Below are 23161 nucleotides of genomic sequence, written 5' to 3'. Positions count from 1 at the left end.
CTCCAGCTCCCATCACTGCTGTACTTCAGACAGAACCAGTCTCCTCTGTAACACTCAGTCTAGCCAGCCTCCTTCAGAAGACTTATCTTAATGATGGAAGCAATGAAACGGCAGAGTATGTGTAAGGAAAGACAATAATGGTTACCGAATGTTGCTTGTGTTTCAGGCAAAATGTGAGGTATATCAACACTTTACATTTACTTCAGCAAGTAAGCAGTTATTATCATGCTTATTTTACATATGTAATGAATATCTATTGAGCAACTATTATGTACCAGGCTGTGTTCTAGATGCTGGTCATATTCTAGTGAACCAAACAGACAAAAGAAATCCTATTCCTGGAGCTCAGACAAAAAATAAAATAAACGAAATCTTAATGAAATGATAAGTGCCATGGAGAAAATGGAGCAAGAAATGATGAGAAGGGAGTTTGGTGGGAGGAAGGTTTCAAGCAAAAGCCCCGCTAAGGTGCTGCATGAACAAAACAGCTGGGAGAGAGGACACCAGGCAAGAGTCCTGAGGCAGGGCTGAGCCCAGTATGTTCAGGGATCAGGAAGTGGTGGGGTGGCAACAGGCAGAAGTGGAGGGAGAGTCCTGGAACTCAGCTGAGACGCAAAACTGGCCTAGTCTTGCAGGGCCCTGCAGGTCATAGAAGAACCTTCTTTGTGTTTCCTTTGAGGAGGACAGAGAACCACTGCAGACTGCAGGTTTTGACAGAGACATATAAAGAGAAAAATAATGGTTAAGAGGCTCCTGGTTCCTCAGGGTCAGGGCCAAAGCAACTGAACCAATCAAAATTCATTCCCTCTCTAAACTCTGAACCAAACTAATTGAGCTAGTAGCCAAGGTTAGGCCTTAAATGGAAAAGTGATGGAGACACAGGGTTGGGGCAGCTATTTTCTTGCACATCCAATCTGAACCAATAAAAGCCAACCTTCAAACTAATGCCACCGTCCTACAGGGAAGAGCAGAGGCAAGACAAAGCCGAGAGATGGGGGTAGGGAGGCAGAAAGAGAAACTTGATACAAATCTCATTAGGGTCTGATGTCCTTCCGGTTCTTGAGGAGGGGTTTTATGGGCATTGCTGGACCATTTCGGGTGAGAACCCGAAATCTTATGGTGAACAACATGAATATACGTCTCGATTACAATCTCAGAACCTATAACTATTCCAGATCACCTAATGATTACCTGAATGTCTGAAATTAGCCTGAAAGTTCAATGAGGAGCAATGAATAAGCAAAATGGGTTTACTATAGATTAACCTAAAGGCTCTTGGTATGGCAGGGATCTAAGATTCCCCTGTAAAATTTCTATTAAGACAATAACCATTCTCAGAAACCAGAGAGAATGGTCTTCTGTGCGCATTCACAGGCAAAGCTCATTTCTCATGACTGACATGTTCAACCTATTTCCCAAATAAAATTTGACCTGAATAGACCATAAAGTTAAAAGAATCTCAGAACAGATTTTAATCTTTTCTCGAGTCTAAAAATGCAAACTATGCTGGCAGAGTGGCTCAAGTGGTAGAGTGCCTGCCTAGCAAGCATGAGGCCCTGAGTTCAAATCCCTGCACTGCCAAAAAATATATAGTTGAAGCATTTCCTACTTTGCTGGTGGAGTGGCTCAAGTGGTAGAACATCTGATTAAAAATGCAAACTAATTCCACATTGTCTGAATATCTTATTTTTACACAAAAGTGACCAATCAGAAACCATCAATATACATGCCCCTTTCATCTTAGGATGTGTATGTTTATTGTATCTTATTAATGTTGCTAAAATCTTACTAGGAAATAAAAAAGAGAGAACTGACGTCAATAGCTGGTGGTCTTGTTTCTTCTTATTCCCCCTTAGCCCAACTGTTTTACTTACCTGCATTTATCATTTCAGCACTTACTGGTCCTGAATGTGATTTCACAAATGATTTTAGGTGAGGACTGTGAAGCACACACTGCACCCTCTTTTGGGATATTCATCCTCTATTCTCCCAGAATCAAAGCTGCTGCCACCATTTCCCAGGGTCACCTAACGAAGAGTCCCTTGCTCACCCCTACTCCACTGGATCACCCAGCTGTCGTGGGATGGCTGTGGTAGCTGTGAAGGCACTCACCAGGGTGACAATGGCACATTCAGCAGTCAGCTGAGCAGCACTGAACAGTGTCCGAACAAATCGGTAAATCTGCTTCTGCTCTGGGTTGTGTTTGTCATAGTCTGGTGGCACTTCAGATTTCTAGAAAAAGAAGTATTTTCAGATACCTGTTCACCCAGTAGGAGCAAAAGAAAAAAAATCTCATGAAACACAAGGGGATTACCGAAAGAGGGTGAAGGTTTTCATCAAAAATATCTAACAGCATCCTTCCATCTGGGTCCCTGGTGGGGAAAACAACAGAAAATGGAGTTTTCTTTTAAGAATAAACGAGTTCCATTCAAAATACAACAAAAGTCACTTTGATTCAACTATATTTCAGGACAAAATATAACAGACACTGCTGGATAAGTTATGTTTTTTGTGGACAATACTTAATTCCTTTTGTTTTAACAGCCCAAGGAAATAAACAGTTGAATTAAGCAAAAATCTACACTTTAATTTTCTGAGTTTTCAAATGAACCAAATCAAGCAAAAGATTTAAATTTCTTTTAACATCTTGATTCTGAGCAAAGGCCAACAGATCTTCATACACCACTACATAGTAGCTGACAAGAAGTACCAAGGGTGAAAAAGAAAGTTGATGGATCCTTGAGATCAGTCTGAAAGTGTCACAACATGCAGCTCAACTACTTCACTGATGAGTTTCACAACCTCACACTGAAAAAGAGGCAACAAGTAGGAAGGCCTCACTCAATAATCTGTAAGCCTGTAAAAGAATGGCTGGTAGTTTCCAGGCTGGTCACTTCAGAGAACCATTTAAAACTTCCACTGTGCACCATGCCTCTGGCTGTGGCCTCTGTAGGGACCTTGTATATCTAACCAGTGACAGCTCCACTTTCATATAATTTGAATTTTATCTAAAACATGTTCTTTAAAAACCAAATGTGGAAACCACTGCTTCTGGTGCACTGCATGTAATTCCCATAGTCTGTGCTTCCAATGTCAATGAGGCTAAAGAACATCAGAAGGCTTCCAGATCCACCCCAACACACATCCATCACATCAAACACTATGATTTCTGCCTTTTCTGCTCTATAAATTTACCATTATCTCCAAAAATGAAAGAAGAGTAAGCTAGCAAAACAGCTCAATTTTCATTCCTGCATTTGGACAATAGGAATTGTTTTAAAGCTCAGGGAATACTCTCACTTCTCTTCAGATCACAGAAATCTTTCACATTTTCAAAGAGTGCTGGGTACTGACACTTGTGCTTACTTGCACTTGCCTGCATGAACCCAGGCAGCATTGATTTAGATAGACCAGAGTCAAAGAAAGGTTCACGCTGAGAGCAGAGCCTGAAAGCATGGGCAGCTCCTTTTAGGTGTCCCTGACTACATATCCTTTGACACTTCATGCCCCAGCCATGAAGAACCAGCAGACCCTCTCACATCCATTATTGCCTCTGCAAGGTTCTCAAGAGGCTGTGTGACACAAATCTAGTGCTGCACCCCATTTTGCTGAGCAGTTGGGGGTCCTGTTCAATTTTCTGGATGAACAAAAGCCCCTGAAAAGCTATCCAGCTACTCCAAAAGTAATTGTAAAAATGAAAGCAGAGATTAGAAATATAAGTGGAGATTAAGAATGTGAGCCAAAATGACTGTGGGGGGAAAAAAAGACCGCATCCTCTGAGATGTGGACTATTTCCTTTCCCTTTCATGGAAAGCTATGTAACCTAGATGAGAGCACCATGTTTCTCAAGCTGATGGCTCTATGGCCAGCCAGCACCAAAGGTTTGCTCACTATGATTTGCATAGGAAAGATTCTGTAGTCACACCTCCACTTCCCTAGAGACTTACAGGTGTCAATCAATCTGAATGTCTACAAATGCTCAGTTTTTCTGGCTGAACTTCACTGACTTTTGGTCCAATTTATTGCCACTAATCTAGAGGAGTAGTAAGACTAACGGTTTGGATAATAGATTGGGTTCAAATCCTAATTACTCAATTTACTACTTATATGCTCTTAATACAATTATTTAATCTCTCTGTGCCTTAATTCCTTGCCAGTAAAATGGAGATACTATCAATATCACTTCACAGAGCTATTAAAACTAAATGAAGTAATGCATGTAAAAATGGTAAGAATTCTGAGTATGCACTTACTAAAGGTGGCTCTTATCATCACCACCTCTGGCTGAGGATCCATGACTTAAGGATCTATGATAGTATAAGAAGTGGGAAACCTGGGCTGGGGTGGAGCTCGGTGGTAGAGTATGTGCTTAACATGCATGCAACCCTGGATTCAGCACCAAAACAAAAACAAAACTGAGAAATCTCTTAAAGATGCTAATGCAAAACTGGTTTCAAAGCACATCTGAGTTACAGTAGTAATATTATAGGTTAGTTAAGGCTTCATAGTTTAAAAACTTTTCTACCATAGAAATAAACTGCAAGACAAAATGTACATTTTCACTGTTGTTCTAATTCAAGAGTTCCAAGGCTAAATGGAGAGAGTGAAGGAGGGCAAATATGATGGATGTACACTGTATATACATGTAAAAATATATCAACAAAAATGGTTTAAATTGTTCAAAGGGGGAAGGAGGTAGGAGGGAGAATGATGAAGGGGGTGAATCAAATTAAGATACATTGTAAGCACACTGTAAACATCACAATGAAATACCTGAACAACTAATAAAAAAAAAAGATTCCAAAGCTATGCTATTTTTAAGTCCTTACATCCAAAATTCTCTAGCACCACAGTAAACCACAAGTCACAACTATACTACAGAATGGAATCATGATAGAGAATACCTTTCCAGGTGTCCGCTTCAGATACTTGTGTTTTCCCAGAATACTGTTTGCTGGAAGCTTGGCTATCCCTCCACTCCCACTCCACTCTCCCCATTTGGGATCAGCCTGAAGGTGTTGTGGATCCCACTGGTTAAGATCCATGCTTGCTACCTAACTAGTTCATACCAGTTGTACTCATTATACTTATACGTGTAAATATCACATTATTCAGTAAGAAATGACTGCAATAACAGAGGCCTTTGTTCTGAAAACTAACAGGATGCTGTGGATAATTTGGATGCTAAAGAAAATCATTGAAAATAAATTTGCTATAGATTAAGTGAAGCCAAAACCTGAAAAATTCGATATTCAGAATGTTTTTACAAATGTCTTTAAGTTTTCTTACAACTGGGGGAAACAAAAACCACTTAGAAAGGATGAATTATAGATGTGGCTTAATGTCCTAGATTTGAAACAGTTAACATTGAATTGCAAATAAACTGGCAAATAAATGCATTCTTTACATATTTTGTGTTGAAATAAAATGCTTATGGTAGATTTTTTTTAACTCCCTGTTTTAAACGACTTTTTAAATTAACTGAAACATTGCCAGGTGCATTATATCAGAGAGAGGACTTCTACTACGTTAACATAGTTTATGTTTCGTATACCAAAATTTCCTCAACTGAATTCAAAATATAAATTTAACATTTTCTTCATGTTAAAACTGCATATACAATAATTCTAAAATAACATGTTATAAAAGAGTGTTTAAATAAATTATACAGAAAATAATGAATGAAGAGGCAGCTGGACATTCTCAAGAATGTTTTGTTTCAACCACAAATACCCATTGGTGTCCTGTGACTTGACAGTAGTTCAGCACTTCCCTGGGAAGTCTATGAAAATATGAGTTAAGAATATAAAATCCAAAGGCTATGGCAGCTAGAAAATAACTGGAAAGCATAAAGGAAGATAATGTGTGACGTGTTCAGCATAAAATTCATCATTCACATACCTGTTTTTGATGTGATAATATATTGCAAGAGCTACACTGTAAAATGAAACACAGAAATTCAATGCATCATAAATGTATTCAGTATTTCATATATTATCTGATAACAGTCTATGAACATCAATATTTATATAAAAGTCAAACACCTGAAGAGTCCTATTTCATTCAGAACACTGATCAGGAAATTCACTCTTCAAATTAAATCACTTCAATGTTCATTCCTGGGAATATTAAGTCTTTTCTAGAAACAACAGAACTTCAAGTGAAATTTAGAAATAAACTGCTCCACAGAAATAAAAGCTTCATCACTTGTGAAAGAGACACTATATAAAAGACGTGCTACAAATTAAACATCTTAGAAATCTCTAACTCATTGCCTACTGGCAATCAGCCTATCTTTGATTTGGACATTCCTCTCCCTTCTGAGTATCCCCTTTCTCTTAAGTGTCAAAGCCCCTGGCTAGAGTAAAGGTTTCGTCCTTGATCATAACCAAAACAAGTGAGAAATGCTGGCACTTGCCAGATGGATTCTGATGCCCTCCCTTTTAGTTGGGGCCCACCTACCCAGATCCCAGACACACATTTTAAAAGATGATACTTTTTAAAGCCACTGAACTATTAACTGAAGGAATTTCAAGTCTGGGAGGTGCAAAGAAAACGTCTTTTGGGTCAGGGGAGCCACATTATCTACACTGAATTACTTGGGCTCCACAGTTAGGTAATTCTAACTGCTGCTGCTTTTAAGCTTCTTTTCCCTCTACATCTTAGCCCAGAGATTATTCAAGCATTTCAAGGAGGTGCTGGTAAGGAAGGGGGAAGGCAGCTGTCCCCTTACACCAAGGTTCCTCAACCTTAGCTGCTTATTGGGACATCTTATGGTGGTTTCAAGGTCCAGATACCCAGGCTACCCCCAAATGTCAGAGAGATAATGAACATCAGAGTGTTTTTAAGCAGTCTGGGCTGGAACCAGTCAGACATACTTGTAACTTAGGTGCTTGTTCCTCCCAGGCTTGACCAATGAACTATCAACTGTTACCAAGTATTCCTACCAGGCTCTCATGTGTCTATGTCAAAACCAGTGGCAATTTTAAATCATCCAAGGGTGATGTTCAGAACTGAGTCAGATCCATTATGAGTCTCAAGAGCTCCCACAGTTCTTGAAAACAAGGCTGACTTTACCTTGGTGTCACATCTCACTTCCTGGGAAGAACGGGGAAGCTGGCAGCTCTCATCCTGGACTATCAGAGCTCAAGCAGGTACCAAGAGCAGCATGGTGAACACATCTTCAGGGCTTTCTATTTCTCTCCACAAGGCCAACCCACTTAATCAAGAAAACACTTCCAAGAAACACTGGCCACCCATTTCCCAGCAGTCAATTTCAGCCCAGAGGAGCAGTATAAGGTTACACAAAAACCTACACTGTGCAGCGAGAACACATCTCTTCCATTTGGGTTTATGCCCACTAGTCATTTACTATACTCAAAGGCCAGGTCAATGAAGGAGAGGTTACATTTCCATTAGAATCTCAGAAGCATGCAGCCCTACAGAGAATGAATTCTACAGAAAAAGCATCGCCATCCAAGTGATGGGACACTGTACATCGAAGCTGTTGTAGTAGCCACTACCTGACCAAGGCTGGGACTGTCACATGTAGTTCAGTTCAGAAAGGGGCTTTTAAAAACTTGATTCATTGAAAGAGATCACTTCATACCTAACATGTATTGCCATTAAATGTGTACTTTCTTAAACAAGCATACAAATACAACGTCCCAGATTCCTCACACTTGGGTTGTTGACCACAGGCTCCAACACTTCAAGTGCTCTGAGATACTTACCATGAGTGGCTGCTGACATTACAAGAAAAACCAGAGAATGATGGAGGGGGTGAATTTAACTAATGTATATTTTAAGCACTTTTGTAAATGTCACAATGTACCCCCAGTAAAATAATATGATAAATAAATTTTAGAAAAATTTTTAAAAGAAATAAAAATAAAAACCAGTGCTCCCTGCCTTCAGGAAACTGAAGCCCCCAAAAGGGAAGTGATTTGATCCAAAGCACCCCCTTCCTCCCTCCTAAAGTCCACTTGAAAATACAGAACTAAAGCCCCATGTTGAATTCCGCTAGAATCTTCTCTGCTGATGAAAGAGCCAAGGGAAGTCTCTCAACTCCAGGCAACACAGTTTACTATGCCAGAAGGTCTAGTGAACTGCAGCCCAAGTTCTCAACTGGGACTACAGGAGCCTTGTTTTATTAAGAAGGCAAACTAAGAGCTGCATTATGCCAAGATGTCTTCAATCAACAATGAAAGGGTAAAAGGTATGCACAAAAATTAAAAAATGTATCTTAGAGGTCATCTATATTTAAAATAATTTAAAATGTTCTTTTTTTGCATGATGATAATTGTAATTATAAGCACTGTCCTTTGAAAAACACTCTTTAGAAAACTGAATTTTTTATAATTCTATTTTTGTTATTTATATCAGTAACTGCAAATTATCTATTTTTGTACTCAATTATATTACAATAATTTACTGTCTTTGTATTTATAAGGTATTATGTATGATATTGATAACTTATGATACCATATAATAAAAACAAGTTAAATAATAAAACAAAAATGTTATTATTTTTATATAAATAGTAATATGCAGAAATATTCCAAACACTGAAATCTTAACAACCAACCAAAGCCACTTTTTAAAAAGAATTCCTCATTTTCAGTTTTCCTCCCCTCCCCAAATTTTATCACCCCTCCCAGAGCCCACAACCAGCCAGCATCAGTGTAAAGAACAGAAAGAGCATTCAGTTAGGCAGAAATCTTCATACCCACCATTTAATTGTATACTTGAGGTTTGGTTGACTGACTGTGCTATCATCAAGGAAAATAGTGGAGCTCGAACTGTATTTCCTTGCTATTTGTCCAGGAGGATGCTAGAAAACAATGCAACAAGACAAAGTCAATTACACAGGGTTCAAAATTCTTCCAATGAACATCAACCCTTCATATGAGATCAGGCAACAGAAAGAAAACGTTTTAATGAGAAGTGTTAACACTACCACCACCACCAACAGGACAAAAATACTTTACTATAAAATGAACATCTTTGTTCTTATACATATAAATTGCCGCCACCACCACTCCTAGTCCCCAATCTTCTTCACCAGGAGAACAGTACACATTTACAATCAAGCATCACTGTGATTGTTCCAGAGTCCATAAAACTATGGGACCTCGGTAAAGTATGGAATGTATGGCTCTCTATTTCAAATGAAGCCTGTCATTAGGTGACATCTTAGTTTTATGCTCTAAGGTCAAGTCAAAAACCCACTGTCCCATTTTCTCTATTCTTGGGATATAGTTGACCTGGGGGGAATGGAAAATGCAGCCAAGGCTAATTTAAAATCTCCTGGCTAATCTGCTTAAATTTTAGCAAGGGAAGTTAAATAAAAGTATTCCTTTATTAAGGACAAAATGCATTTTGAAGGGAAACATTGTCTGATGCTTTTGAAAGCACAACCTTTACTAATAAACAGTAATTTAATAATAATAAAATGCCTTTAATACTATGCCTGTATACTCTTATGACTGGTTCTTTCACAATTACCTCAGTTTTGAGTTCTGTGGAAAATTTTAGAAGCACTTCCAAAAGGTAATGGTGAAGAAAATAGAGTTTAAATCACACACTGAGTGATAAGCGGATTTTGACAACAGCTTGGGAAACATGATTTGTAGACATCGATCTGGATAATTCATGGTCAGAAAAAAAATCAAATAATGCAAACAAGTTCCTACTTGCCTGATGCTATGTTGCCAATGTAAGTGTCATTTTCAGCAACCATAAGCCCTTAGGGATCATGAAATTGCCTGCCTGAGCTGCCCACAATTAGCAAAATCCTTGGGGATACACAGTTCATGAATTTAGTCAGGAAGCTTTGATGCCAATTAAAGACCAAGTGCCCTGTTCAATGCTTTGACATCTGCTTTCTATTTAATAAATTCCTTCTGTAACAAAATTATGAAAATTTGCAGCAGTCAGAGAAGTACATAAACAATGCCACAAATATAATTTCCTCTCAAACACTAATCAATACTGGTTAGTATTTTGGGTACCGAATTCCTTAAATCACAGCTAGAGGGCACTACACTAATAAAGCATTCTGACCCTCTCCAGCTAGCTCTCACTTTTTAAACAGCATCAAGTCAGAGAAAAATAACTAAGAGTAGGAACTCTAGTGTTCAGACTTGTTCTTAGGCTTCTCTCTTGAGCTCACACTATTAGGTGCTTGTATAGGAAAGAGCATGAAGAAAAGTTCAAGTTACAACTTAAGTGTTCATTTTAATCTGACATTTCCACATCAAGTGAATCACAACATTCTCATTAAGACAATCCAAAAGCATCAAAAACAATTCTCTTTCTCTTTTAATCTCTTACAGCAATTACCCCAAAATCACATAAGACATATTTAAAAAATAACAATCTATCAAAAGCTATAAAATGGGTGGCAAGCTCTCAAAATCCTTAAGGAATTTCCCTCACAGAGGCAAACATCTACCATAAACAAAATTATCAGTTGGGCAAGGTGTGGCACACCTGCAATTCCACAATATGGGAGGTTGAGGCAAGACGGGAGAGGTCAAGGCTAGTCTGGGCCACAAAAACAACAAAAATCAACACAAGCTATGTTTATCACAAAAATCCAGTAATTGATATGATGATGTCTTTTTAGAGATATGGTCGTTAATAATCCCAACAACAAAGCAAAAGGATTTCACTTCTACTTCTTATAGGGTTTCAACTACACATTTCATTAAGATCAAAATGTGACAGGAACTGCAAAGAACTAGTTTCCCTAAGAAAATACAACCATGAGGTCGGGAAGGAGACAGGTGATGCACTCAGGCAAGTACAGCCTGCATTCCCTTCTAATCTAAGACATCACCTTTGTGGGCTAAGGAGCAGGAACAGCCCGGGGTGGGCACAGACAGAAGGTTCAGAGCATTAACTCAAAGCTAGTCATACAAAGCAACTCAGACCTTTCAGGATCACCCCAGCTGCTAGTTTGAGGATTCAGAACTAAGAGCTGATATGTTGAACCCTTAATTTTTCAAGGGAATGTCAAGTCAGCTTTTAAACTATTTAACAATTTTATGACTAAAAACCCTGAATGTTAAGTTGTAAAGAATTTTGGTTTCGGGGCATCTCATCAACCTAAATACGATTTGGCATTAAGTCATTGAGATTTGTACAATGTAAGTTTCTTTTGACCTGAAACCCTACGCCACTAAGCTGAAATCGCTAGAATCCTTCTACCAGGAAAGCTCTTGAGCCTAGGTCTGCTTGCCTGTTTTGGTTTTTGGTTTGAGTGATTCCTCTTAGGATGTAGCAGATGTGGGTCCTGTGATTCTTTAAACCTCTGAAGGCATAGAAGCATTAGATACATTCACTGAAACATATTTTAGCTTGTTCTTTTTAAGTGGCACACGGTATGTTGGATGGCTCTGTTTTAGTCTAAATATTTTAAAATTTTTGCCCATGATCTAAAAAAATCACTACACTTATACATGTTAGGGGTGGGGAGGGGTCACTCTTTCACTTAGGCTCCAGTCTCTGCTAGTAAAACACACAGCTGTTAAGATGCACTGGAGAAACAGCAAATACAGTGGTTAAGAAGACAGACACTGGAGCCACAACTTGGGTGTGAATGTGGCCCACTGAAACTACCTATGTGACCTAGGCAGGTCACTTTGCCTCTCTCTCTGAACCATTGTTTCCTTACCTGTAGAACAGAGATGAAAGTAACAGCCCCTTCCTCACAAAGTCATTATGAGGAGTACCTGAGTTAAAAATTTCTAAGTGCTGAAGAGCAGAGCTGACACCTATGCTTAGTAAGAAACCAAATACATTCACCATTTATAAGAATGACAGGAACGCTTTTTATGCCTAATGTCCATAACGTTTTAGAACATAAAAGAAAATGCCTAAGACAGTGCCTTACTTGATAAAGATGGTCATAATACTACAGATAGCTTCGAGAGATTTTCTCAAGAATGACAACTATCTCGAGGGCCAACCACAAACTCTGCTTATGAGGAGAGCAGGGTCAGTCTGATTAGTGGGAAGCTCAACTGTGTATTATTTCTAAGGAAGTAAATTATTTTTGAAACAATGTGTATTTTACAAATTAAATTACCAAGATGTGGAATTACAGAACTTCAGAGCTACACTGCAATGAGATCATCCAGTCTGCTTATTTATGTAATGTCCACAGTGAAAAATAATTTATTTACATAATGTCCACAGTACAAGGTCCACTGATACATAAAAATTATTGGAAGAGCTGTCATGTGTCCCAAATAACGAAGATTATCTTCTTAGATAATTCCAATATTGATGTTTGTTATACACAAAGACACACAGACACAGACAACCGCACACATACACATATACGCCTTCTCAAATCCCTAATATCCCTGTAGGAGTGTGCATCACAGACAAAAAGGACCCACTGTGCCCTGTCTGCTCACCTCTTGCTTGTTCCTCCCTGGCAAGTGGTTTTGCAATACCTCCCAACTTATCTCACACCAGGGCTACTAGTTCCTCCACCTCTTCCATCTGTCTTTCCAAGCTGGCTCACACCCCACATTCCCTTTCCATTCACAAAGAGCTCCCTGCTGCTATACCAAGAAGTGTTTCTCAGCCCTGGTATTAATTTGATTTTTGACTTGAAACTCTTCTTTGCAGTATTGGAGACTGAATCCAGGGCCTCACAAGTGTTCTACCACTTAAGCTACTATATTGTATTTTCTTTTTAAAAGAGTCTTGCTAACTTTGCCAAGGGTGGCTTCAAATTTGTGATCCTCCTGCTTCCACCTCCTAAATAGCTGGAATTATACACACGCACATGTGGCTCCCTATCTTTCTTGCTATATAGTCTCAGTCTCTTTTGTAAATTTTACTTCTCTGATCCCCATCAAATGGAATGGGCTTTTCTCCTCCTGCTATAATCTCTCTGCTAAGGAGCAGCTCTCTTCTGAGCTCACCCTGGCTGTGTTACATGAATCTGTTCCTCCAGTCAACTCTAATGTCTTAAAACCACAGTGCCACAGAACATTCTTGAATCTTCTGCCTTCCTTTCTTTTAAACACTTCCATCAATAGCTGTTGATTCTACTTCCTAAGTACCTTTCAGAAATCATCCTTTCCTCTTACAGTTCTCCAATCACTATAGGGTATCATTTCTCACCTGCATTACTGCAACAGTCATCACCTGCCTCTTGGCTCATTCCTCTCCTCACCATTCCTCTTTCTGCAAAGCAAATTATGGGACTTCCCTGTTTAAATGATCCTGAGGCAGACACTCATCACTCTTCATCTCTCCACATGCAACACTCACTTCCTCCTTCCATGCATGCTGCACCTAATTATGCCTAATTAAACCATGACAGGAACAACATCATTTTTACTTAATGCCCATCACATGTGAGCCAGCAATGTACGTGTATTCATGTACAGTTCACAAGCACACCCAGCAAAGCAGGGTCTATTTTATAGACAAAGGAGGTCAGAGAAATAAAGTAACAATTCCAAGGTCAAATCTAAGACACCAGAGCTCAGAGTCATGCTTTGTCTAGCTCCAAAGTCTATGCCTTCTTACATATAGAACTTTGCTGACACCATTCATTCTCCAGAACTCTGCTAACAGCCCTTTGTGGTGCCCCAAGACCTGTATGGGCCCAGTGTCCCTCTCATATTCTATGCGCCCTGTTCTTGCCTTCCACAGCAACGACCACTCTCCACTGTCATTTGCTGCTCACTCACCTATGTTCTAAGGCCTAGACTCTGTCTTGTGGGTAGACTGTATCGTTTTCTTGAATCAGCAAATGAGAAGCAGCTCCATACCTGGGACCAGCATGCCAATGACCATGGGAAAATTGCCTCCAAGATGGCAGCAGAGTCCTCTGTGAGCCCATGATATCAATGCAGCATGGCCCAGCAAAGAGTGTGCCTATGACAAGGATCAGAAGCTCGTGGCAAAGGTCTATGCAATTGGTAGTGAAATGCTGACATGCCCAGACACAGTGAAGTAGAGCAGTGGCTGGCAGAACCAAGGAGCCAAAGCTAATGTGATGAGATGCTCCAGGACAGAGGGTAAGAACACAGCTGCAGCCAGCGGCCTAGTGCTCAGGGAAAAGCTCTGCCACCTAGCAGTCATCTAAACATGGTCAGGCTACTCAAGGAGGACTCATGCGTCCTCCCTGCTGGTGACAGTCCTAATTTGGCCCTGCTGTCCTGGAGAAACCAGTGGCAGCACACTTTTTCACATTCAAAAGCATCCTGAGTGAGGCTGTAAGTTAGAAGATCACTTAGGTTTAACCTCTCCCATGCCATCTGTGATACAGAAAACAGAATCTGTCCCTCAATGTAAGGGCCACATGGGACAATACTTTAAAGTGGTCACTCACAGACATGCTCAATCAATTGGGGTGACATAATAACACTCCAGAATCTCTGGGCTTTAATGCTGCACTTTTTAAAACTTTTTAATAGACTATTTTTTTTTAGAGAAGTTTCTGATGATATCAAAATTGAATGGGAAGTACAGAGAATTCCCATATACCTCTGACTCCTGTACAAACATCCCCCCCACCCCCGCCACTATCCACATCCAGCACCAGAGTGACACATTTCTTACAACTGATGAGCCTGCACTGCATACATTATTACTTAAGGTTCAGAGTTTACATTAGGGTTTGCTCTTGGTGCTGTATATTCCATGAGTTTTCAAAAATGCAAAAAGTATCGCACGAAGTATCATAGGTAGTTTCACTGTCCTAAAAATCCTCTGTGCTCTGCCTAGTCACTAGTCAACTCTTCCTTCTCCTTATCCCCTGTTATCTACTAATTAATGTCCCATTTTCAATGACTAGAAGGAAATGGTCCTCCCTAATTCTTAGGGCTTGATAAGATCACATAAAAATAAAGCATTAAAATGAGGTAATATTAGAGGAAAAGAAGTGGTAAAATTGTAGTTTTTTAAATGCTATAAATAAAATTTCTGAAAGCAAAAGCTTCTTTGTTTTAAATCCTAATTCAAAGGAGGACAAACTATGATCTCTATAGAGAAGACAAAATGCTGTCTGCAGCCTCCTTGGAGCACTGAGGAAGGAAATTTGGAATCTTTACTAAGAACTACCTAAAGGCTGGATGTGGTTGGGACATGTGCAGGCAAGAACACAGGAGAAGAGGCTGGGCTGGCCCCTCTGTTGCCTGCCACCTACTGGATACTCAGTAAGTGTCTACACCAAACCTAAAGAAGTGGGTCAAGTGGGGTGAAGCTAGATGCCAGTACAGTCTGGACTTCTTAAGTATGCACAGGCCCAGAGCACTTAACAGCAAGGGTAGAGCCTTGGTCAGGACAATGTCCACCAGGTGGAAGTCACGGGGCTGGGTAATTCCCTCATCTTTCCTATAACACCTGGGGCAGGGACACAAAGAGGAGGGAAACCAATCAGAGGACAAAACCCTCATCCTTGACCTCAATGTATTAACTAAACAGTATTCCATGGAAAGAAAAAGGAGGAATGGGCAGTTTTTAGAAAGATCAATTTTTATACTAAAAGGTTGAAAAAGCAAATAGTTACAGAGTTAAGAACAAAGGGGATAAAATTAATTCTGTGAAAGCAGAAAACCACACCAATTTTGAACATCACGAACAAAAACAGGCGCTGGAAGCATGGCTCAAATTGTACAGCACCTTCCTACCAAGCACAAGGCCCTGAGAGTTTAAACCTCAGTTCCACCAAAAAAAGAAGAACAAAAACAGGGAAAATGCCAATTTTGAGGGAGAGTTCAGCTCTCTTGAGTCATGCATGCCATTGCTACTAAGTAATTACATTCAAATTTACTTCAACTGTTAGTGCTAGTCAAATCTTGGCCTTGTTATCGCACCATGCACTGACTCTATAAGAAGAAGCACCTCTCATTAGAATTCTGGCTATGAGGTAAAATCCAGAACTACCATCCTTGAGGGCTCGCGTGATCCAAGGAAGAGGTGCCCTGATGGCCCTGAGGCTGCAGACAGGACTGCCTGGCTACAAGTGCCCTCAAATTACTTGTTTTTCTAAGGCAATAGTCATATGTTTTTTAAGCTGTGGTTTTTAGGGCAGGATAGGTGAGAAATAAGATGTATTTATTCAACTGCAGGTCTTAAAATGTTTTTAATGTACAAAAAGCTCCAAAATTGGGTTAGACTTGCCCTGAAATGTAAGCAATTCTAGTTTCTTTCCTACTTAGAACTCTCTTTTCCACATAATCAACTGATTATGTAAAGCATAATCATTGCTTTACAATGCAAATGGTGAGGGACCTTCACAAATCCTATTTCCACTGTTGTCCATAGCTGTCCTATAGACGGGAGGCAATTGGTACCATCCTTTGTTCCAGGTGACTAAAACACTTTGCCAAGTGACACAGCAACCTACTATACCTTAAGGCACAGAAGTACCCAGAGAATCAGAATTCAGGCCACTTGACTCCTAATAAAATGATCTTTCTAAACCAAACTGACCTTAAGTAATACATCTTCACATTTCTCTGAGACAAGTTATATTAGCCATTCCTTCTTTGGGAAGAAATTTGAAAATCCAACAAACAAAAAAAGTAGGGAAGAAATGTGCTTTGAAGAAGAAAGGATATTAGTGATCAGAGTTTTAAAAAATCAAATTTATAGGACAGCAAATAAATAAAATATCAAAAGCTGAAGACTAATTTGGAAAAGTTTGGTAACTCCCCACAATGTTAAATACTGAGTTATGATACATATTATCCAGTAACTCTATTCCTATGTATATACTCAAGGGAAATGAAAGCATGTGTCACACAAAAACTTCTACAGAATATTTATAGCATGAAATTCTGGTGGGGAAAACCCAAATTAACGTGGACTGATTAACAGATTAGCAAAACATGGTGTATATATACATAAATGAATTATTATTGGGCCATAAATAGGAATAAAGTTCTCATAAATTCTACTATATGGATGAACCTTGAAAATATTATGCTAAGTGAAAGAAAATGGTTACAAAAGGGCATATATTATATAATTACATTGAAGTGAAATGTCCATAGAGACAGAAAGATTAGTGGTTGTCAGAGGCTGAAGAAGGAGAGGAATAACAAGTGGCTGCTGGTGGGTACAAGATTTCTTTTGGGAGTGATAAAATATTTAAAACTGATTATGCTGATGGTTATATAATTGTGAATACACTAAAAAACACTGAATTGTATACTTTAAAATAGTGATTTCTATAATATATAAATTATATACCAATAAAGCTATTTTTAAAAAATAAGTTTTTCATAAAGAAAAAACATTTAAAACTCAAAGTCAAGAAAAAATTCTATGGGATCCTAGAGTTGGAAATGTAAGATATATGAATTTACAGTTTCTGAAATATCTACTACCTAGTGATGTCTGTTGAATAGGACTGCCAGCAATGACACTCCAGTAGCAATGAACACACTTTTCTTCTAACACCATTTGCCAGTAAAAGGAATCTAGGCTCCCTGGAGAAATAACTGGTTTGGCTTGAGAAAAAGGAGATGCAAGATGAGGCTGGACTATCTTACTGTAGCAAAAAGCACAGGAGTGCAATGGCCCCGAAAATAGGCAGGAGTAGCAATACTTATCTCGGACAAAGTAGACTTCAAAAATACACTAATCAAATGAGATAAAGAAGGACATTCCACAAATAAAAAGGGGAAATAGACCAAAAGGAAATAACAATTATCAACCTATATGCACCCAATGTCAATGCACCCAATTTCATTAAACATACCCTGAAGGACCTAAAAGCACATATCAACTCCAACACAGTGGTAGTGGGAGACTTTTAACATCCCACTATCGTCAATAGATAGGTCATCCAAACAAAAAATCAATAAAGAAATCCTAGCTCTAAAACATACCATAGATCAAATGGACCAGTTGATGTCCATTTGAACATTTCATCCAACTTCTACACAATATACATTCTTCTCAGCAGCCCATGGAACTTTCTCCAAAACAGATCATATCCTAGGGCACAAAGCAAGCCTCAGCAAATATAAGAAAGTAGAAATTATACCATGCATTCTATTCGATTACAATGCAATAAAACTAAAACTCAACAACAAAAATAAAGACAAAAAACATGCAAAAAGCTGGAAACTGAATAACTCATTGCTTAATGAACAATGGATCATTGATGAAATAAAAGAGGAAATTAAAAGGTTCCTGGAAGTTGATGAAAATGAAAACACAACCTACCGGAACCTATGGGACACAGCAAAGGCAGTCCTGAGAGGAAAGCTTATAGTCATGAATGCATATATTAAAAAGATTGAAAGATCTCGTATCAATGACCTAATGATACATCTCAAACTCCTAGAAAAAGAAGAACAAGCAAATCCCAAAACAAATAGGAGAGAAATACTAAAAATGAGAGCTGAAATCAATGAAACAGAAACCAAAAAAACCATACAAAGAATTAATGAAACAAAAAGTTGGTTCTTTGAAAAAATAAACAAGGATCGATAGACCCCTGGCAAAACTGACTAAAATGAGGAAAGATAAAACCCAAATCAGTAAAATCAGGAATGCAAAAACGGAGATAACAACAAACACCATGGAAGTCCAGGAAATCATCAGAGACTACTTTGAGAACCTATATTCAAATAAATTTGAAAATCTTAAAGAAATGGACAGATTTCTAGATACATGTCAATATCCAAAACTGAACCAAGAGGATATTAATCACCTGAATAGATCTGTAACACAAAATGAAATTGAAGCAGCAATCAAGAGTCTCCCCAAAAAGAAAACTCCAGGACCTGATGGATTCTCTGCTGAATTCTATCAGACCTTTAAAGAAGAACTGATACCAACCCTCCTTAAACTGTTCCACAAAATAGAAAGGGAAGGAAAACTGCCAAACACATTTTATGAAGCCAGTATTACACTTATCCCAAAACCAGGCAAAGACACCTCCAAAAAGGAGAACTATAGGCCAATCTCCTTAATGAACATTGATGCAAAAATCCTCAACAAAATAATGGCAAATCGAATTCAGCAACACATCAAAAAGATTATTCACCACGACCAGGTAGGCTTCATCCCAGGGATGCAGGGGTGGTTCAACATACGAAAATCAATAAACGTAATAAACCACATTAACAGAAGCAAAGACAAAAACCACTTGATCATCTCAATAGATGCAGAAAAAGCCTTTGATAAGATCCAACACGATTTCATGATAAAAGCTCTAAGAAAATTAGGAATAGAAGAAAAGTACCTCAATATTATAAAAGCTATATATGACAAACCTACAGCCAGCATTATACTTAACGGAGAAAAACTGAAACCATTCCCTCTAAAATCAGGAACCAGACAAGGATGCCCACTATCTCCACTCCTATTCAACATAGTACTGGAATTCCTAGCCAGAGCAATTAGGCAAGAAGAAGGAATAAAAGGAATACAAATAGGTAAAGAAACTGTCAAAATATCCCTATTTGCAGATGACATGATCCTATACCTTAAAGACCCAAAAAGCTCTACTCAGAAGTTTCTAGACATCATCAATAGCTATAACAAGGTAGCAGGATATAAAATCAACATAGAAAAATCATTAGCATTTCTATACACTAACAATGAGCAAACGGAAAAAGAATGTATGAAAACAATTCCATTTACAATAGCCTCAAACAAAATCAAATGCCTAGGTGTAAACCTAACAAAAGATGTGAAAGACCTCTACAAGGAAAACTATACACTTCTGAAGAAAGAGATTGAGGAAGACTATAGAAAGTGGAGAGATTTCCCACCCTCATGGATTGGTAGAATCAACATAGTAAAAATGTTGATACTCCCAAAAGTAATCTACATGTTTAATGCAATTCCCATCAAAATCCCAATGACATTCATCAAAGAGGTTGAAAAATCTACCGTTAAATTTATATGGAAACACAAGAGGCCACGAATAGCCAAGGCAATACTCAATCAAAAGAACAATGCAGGAGGTATCACAATACCTGACTTCAAACTATATTACAAAGCAATAACAATAAAAACAGCATGGTACTGGCACAAAAACAGACATGAAGACCAGTGGAACAGAATAGAAGATCCAGATATGAAGCCACACAACTATAAGCAACTTATCTTTGACAAAGGAGCTAAAAATATACGATGGAGAAACAGCAGCCTCTTCAACAAAAACTGCTGGGAAAACTGGTTAGCAATCTGCAAAAAACTGAAACTAGATCCATGTATATCACCCTATACCATTATTAACTCAAAATAGATCAAGGATCTTAATATCAGACCACAAACTCTCAAGTTGGTACAGGAAAGAGTAGGAACTACTTTGGAATTAATAGGTATAGGCAAGGACTTTCTCAACGGAACCCCAGCAGCTCAGCAACTAAGAGATAGCATAGATAAATGGGACTTCAAAAACTAAAAAGTTTCTGCACAACAAAAGAAATGGTCTCTAAATTGGAGGGACCACCCACAGAGTGGGAGAAAATATTTGCCAGCTACACATCAAAGGACTGATAACCAGAATATACAGGCAACTCAAAAAACTAAAGTCTCCCAAAACTAATGAACCAATAAAGAAATGGGCAAGTGAACTAAACAGAACTTTCTCAAAAGAAGAAATTCAAATGGCCAAAAAACACATGAAAAAATGCTCACCATCTCTAGCCATAAAGGAAACACAAATTAAAACCACACTAAGATTGCACCTCACCCCTGTTACAATAGCCATCATTAACAACACCACTAACAACAGGTGTTGGCGAGGATGCGGGGAAAAAGGAACTCTTTTACACTGCTGGTGGGAATTCAAACTAGTACAACCACTCTGGAAAAAAAATTTGGAGGCTTCTTAAAAATCTAAACATAGTTCTACCATCTGATCCAGCAATACCACTCTTGGGGATATACCCAAAAGAATGCAACACAGGTTACTCCAGAGGCACTTGCACACCCAATTTTATTGCAGCACTATTCACAATAGCCAAGTTATGGAAACAGCTAATATGCCCCACTACTGACGAGTGGATTAAGAAAATGTGGTGGGGGGGAGAGGGAGGGGGTGGGGTCGGCAAGAAAGGGGGTGGGGGGAAGGGGGGAGAAATGACCCAAACATTGTATGCACATATGAATAAAAGAAAATGTGGTATTTATACACAATAGAATTTTATGCAGGTATGAAGAAGAATGAAATCTTACCATTCACAAGTTAATGGATGGAACTGGAGATCATCATTCTGAGCGAGGTTAGCCAGGCTCAGAAGACCAAAAATCCTATGTTCTCCCTCATACGTGGACATTAGATTAAGGGTAAACACACAAGGACTTTGATCACATGATAAAACGAGAGCACACAAAGGAGGTATGAGGATAGGGAAGACACCCAAAAAACAAAATAGCATTTGTTGCCCTCAATGAAGAGAAACTAATGCAGAAACTTTAAAGTTTCAGAGGCCAACAGGAGAAGGGGACCAGGAACTACAGACAAGGTTAGATTAAGAAGAATTAATTTAGAATGTAACACATATGTACAGGAAAGCAATCCTAGTCAACTCCCTGTATGGCCATCCTTATCTCAATTAGCAAAAACCCTTGGTTCTTCCTATTATTGCTTATACTGTCTCTTCAACAAAATTAGAGATAAGGGCAAAATAGTTTCTGTCTGGTAGTGAGGGGGGGAGGCGGAGGGAAAGGGAGGGGCGGGGGGAAGGGGGGAGAAATGACCTAAACATTGTATGCACACATGCATAAAAGAAATAATAAATAAATAAATAGTAAGTTTTTCATAAAGAAAAAAACAGTTAAAAATCAAAGTCAAGAAAAAACCCTATGGGATCCTGGAATTTGAAATGTAAAGTATATGAATCTACAGTTTCTGAAATATTTACTACCTAGTGATGTCTGTTGAATGGGCCTGCCATCAATGACAATCCAGTAGCAATGAACACACTTCTCTTTTAACACCATTTGCCAGTAAAAGGAATCCAGGCTCCCTGGAGAAATAACTGGTTTGGGTTGAGAAAAAGGAGATGCAAGATGAGGCTGGACTATCTTACTGTAGCAAAAAGCACAGGAGTGCTTAAAAGGGGAACAAGGAAGTCTGTCCCAAGAACAGAGAACTGGCTTGAAGAAAATTTCACTAGCTAACTCTAGGTCAACTCTGTAGCAGTGAAAAAAGAGAAGTCTGTGGGTCCACAATTAAGATGAATGGATGGACAGATGGATAAATGGACAGGTGGATGGACAGTTGTGAAGAGGAGGCTCTCCTTATTTATAGTAGAATGCACAGGGAGTGGTGGGCCTAGAAAATTACCATTCTGTACCCAAAATAATAAAGCCAGATTCAGACATGATCACCAGATGCTACATCTGGGCGTGCTAAAGGGCAGCTTATTTGCATGATGTTAAAGTGTCTGCCCATAGACTACTTAGTACTTTGCAAGGGGAAGCCGGCAGACATACAGTGGAGAATCTGGACAGCACCTTGCCTGCACTCAAAATCAGCAGCAGCAGCACCACTGAACCCCTAAGGGTCCCCTAAGGGTCAGATGGAAATTACATGCCTGCAGATTTGATGCTCTCCAAGTGGCAAGGATGTAGTATTCTGGCTGTGAATGCTTACCTGCATCCTTCAGAAAAGCCAAAATAAGAACTACTATGCTAAAAACAATCCATTCCTCTGTATTCAACAGGTCAAGGTCATGAATGACAGAAAGGCTGAGGATCTGCTCTGACAAAAGGACCCCCAATGAGCTCATCAACTAAATGCCTTGCATGACCCTGGACTAAAGCTGGTACCAGAGAATGAGATGCTATGAAGGACACAATGGAGCCACGTAACACAACTGGCAGATAGGCAGTTAATTAAAAAGAACTATACAATGTTGGCTTCTTGACTTTTATAACAATATTGTATTTAAAACAGGGAACAGAGTTGGTCTCAGGAAACATTCGATGGGGCATTAGAGGGTAAAGGGTGTGATGTAGGTAAATGACTCCAAAATAAATAATTCAGAAAAAAATAATATATGACAATGATCAGAGGATGAGAAGAATGTGGTGCAACACTGGTTTCAAACTGGTGAATTTGGGTAAAGAATGTATTAGTTTTCTATACTATTACTGCAACTGTTCTTAAGTTTGAAATCTTTCAAAATAAAAATTTAAAAACATCTAA

General features: G+C 38.8%; 2 protein-coding genes across 17 annotated transcripts in view; both read right to left on the bottom strand.

The window, feature by feature from the left end:
• The window catches only part of LOC109677561 (cyclin-Y-like), a 344091-nt gene that overhangs the window by 172257 nt on the left and 148673 nt on the right, over positions 1 to 23161 (bottom strand). For all 16 annotated transcript variants that reach the window (XM_074056437.1, XM_074056423.1, XM_074056422.1 and 13 more), the window contains exons 4-7: positions 8733 to 8833; positions 5902 to 5937; positions 2315 to 2372; positions 2113 to 2232 (exon numbers count right to left, since the gene is read on the bottom strand). In XM_074056437.1, coding sequence (XP_073912538.1) covers positions 2113 to 2232; positions 2315 to 2372; positions 5902 to 5937; positions 8733 to 8833 — 315 coding nt within the window. The remainder of the gene's footprint in view (positions 1 to 2112; positions 2233 to 2314; positions 2373 to 5901; positions 5938 to 8732; positions 8834 to 23161) is intronic.
• Positions 1 to 23161, bottom strand: part of LOC109678662 (centrosomal protein of 295 kDa-like) — a 381166-nt gene that overhangs the window by 238430 nt on the left and 119575 nt on the right. The gene's annotated exons all lie outside the window — the stretch shown is intronic.

This window comes from Castor canadensis, chromosome 15 (genome assembly GCF_047511655.1).
Source record: "Castor canadensis chromosome 15, mCasCan1.hap1v2, whole genome shotgun sequence".
Lineage (NCBI taxonomy): Eukaryota > Metazoa > Chordata > Mammalia > Rodentia > Castoridae > Castor > Castor canadensis.
The sequence above is the reverse complement of the archived record's forward strand: the minus strand, read 5'-3'. Positions and strand labels throughout refer to the sequence as shown.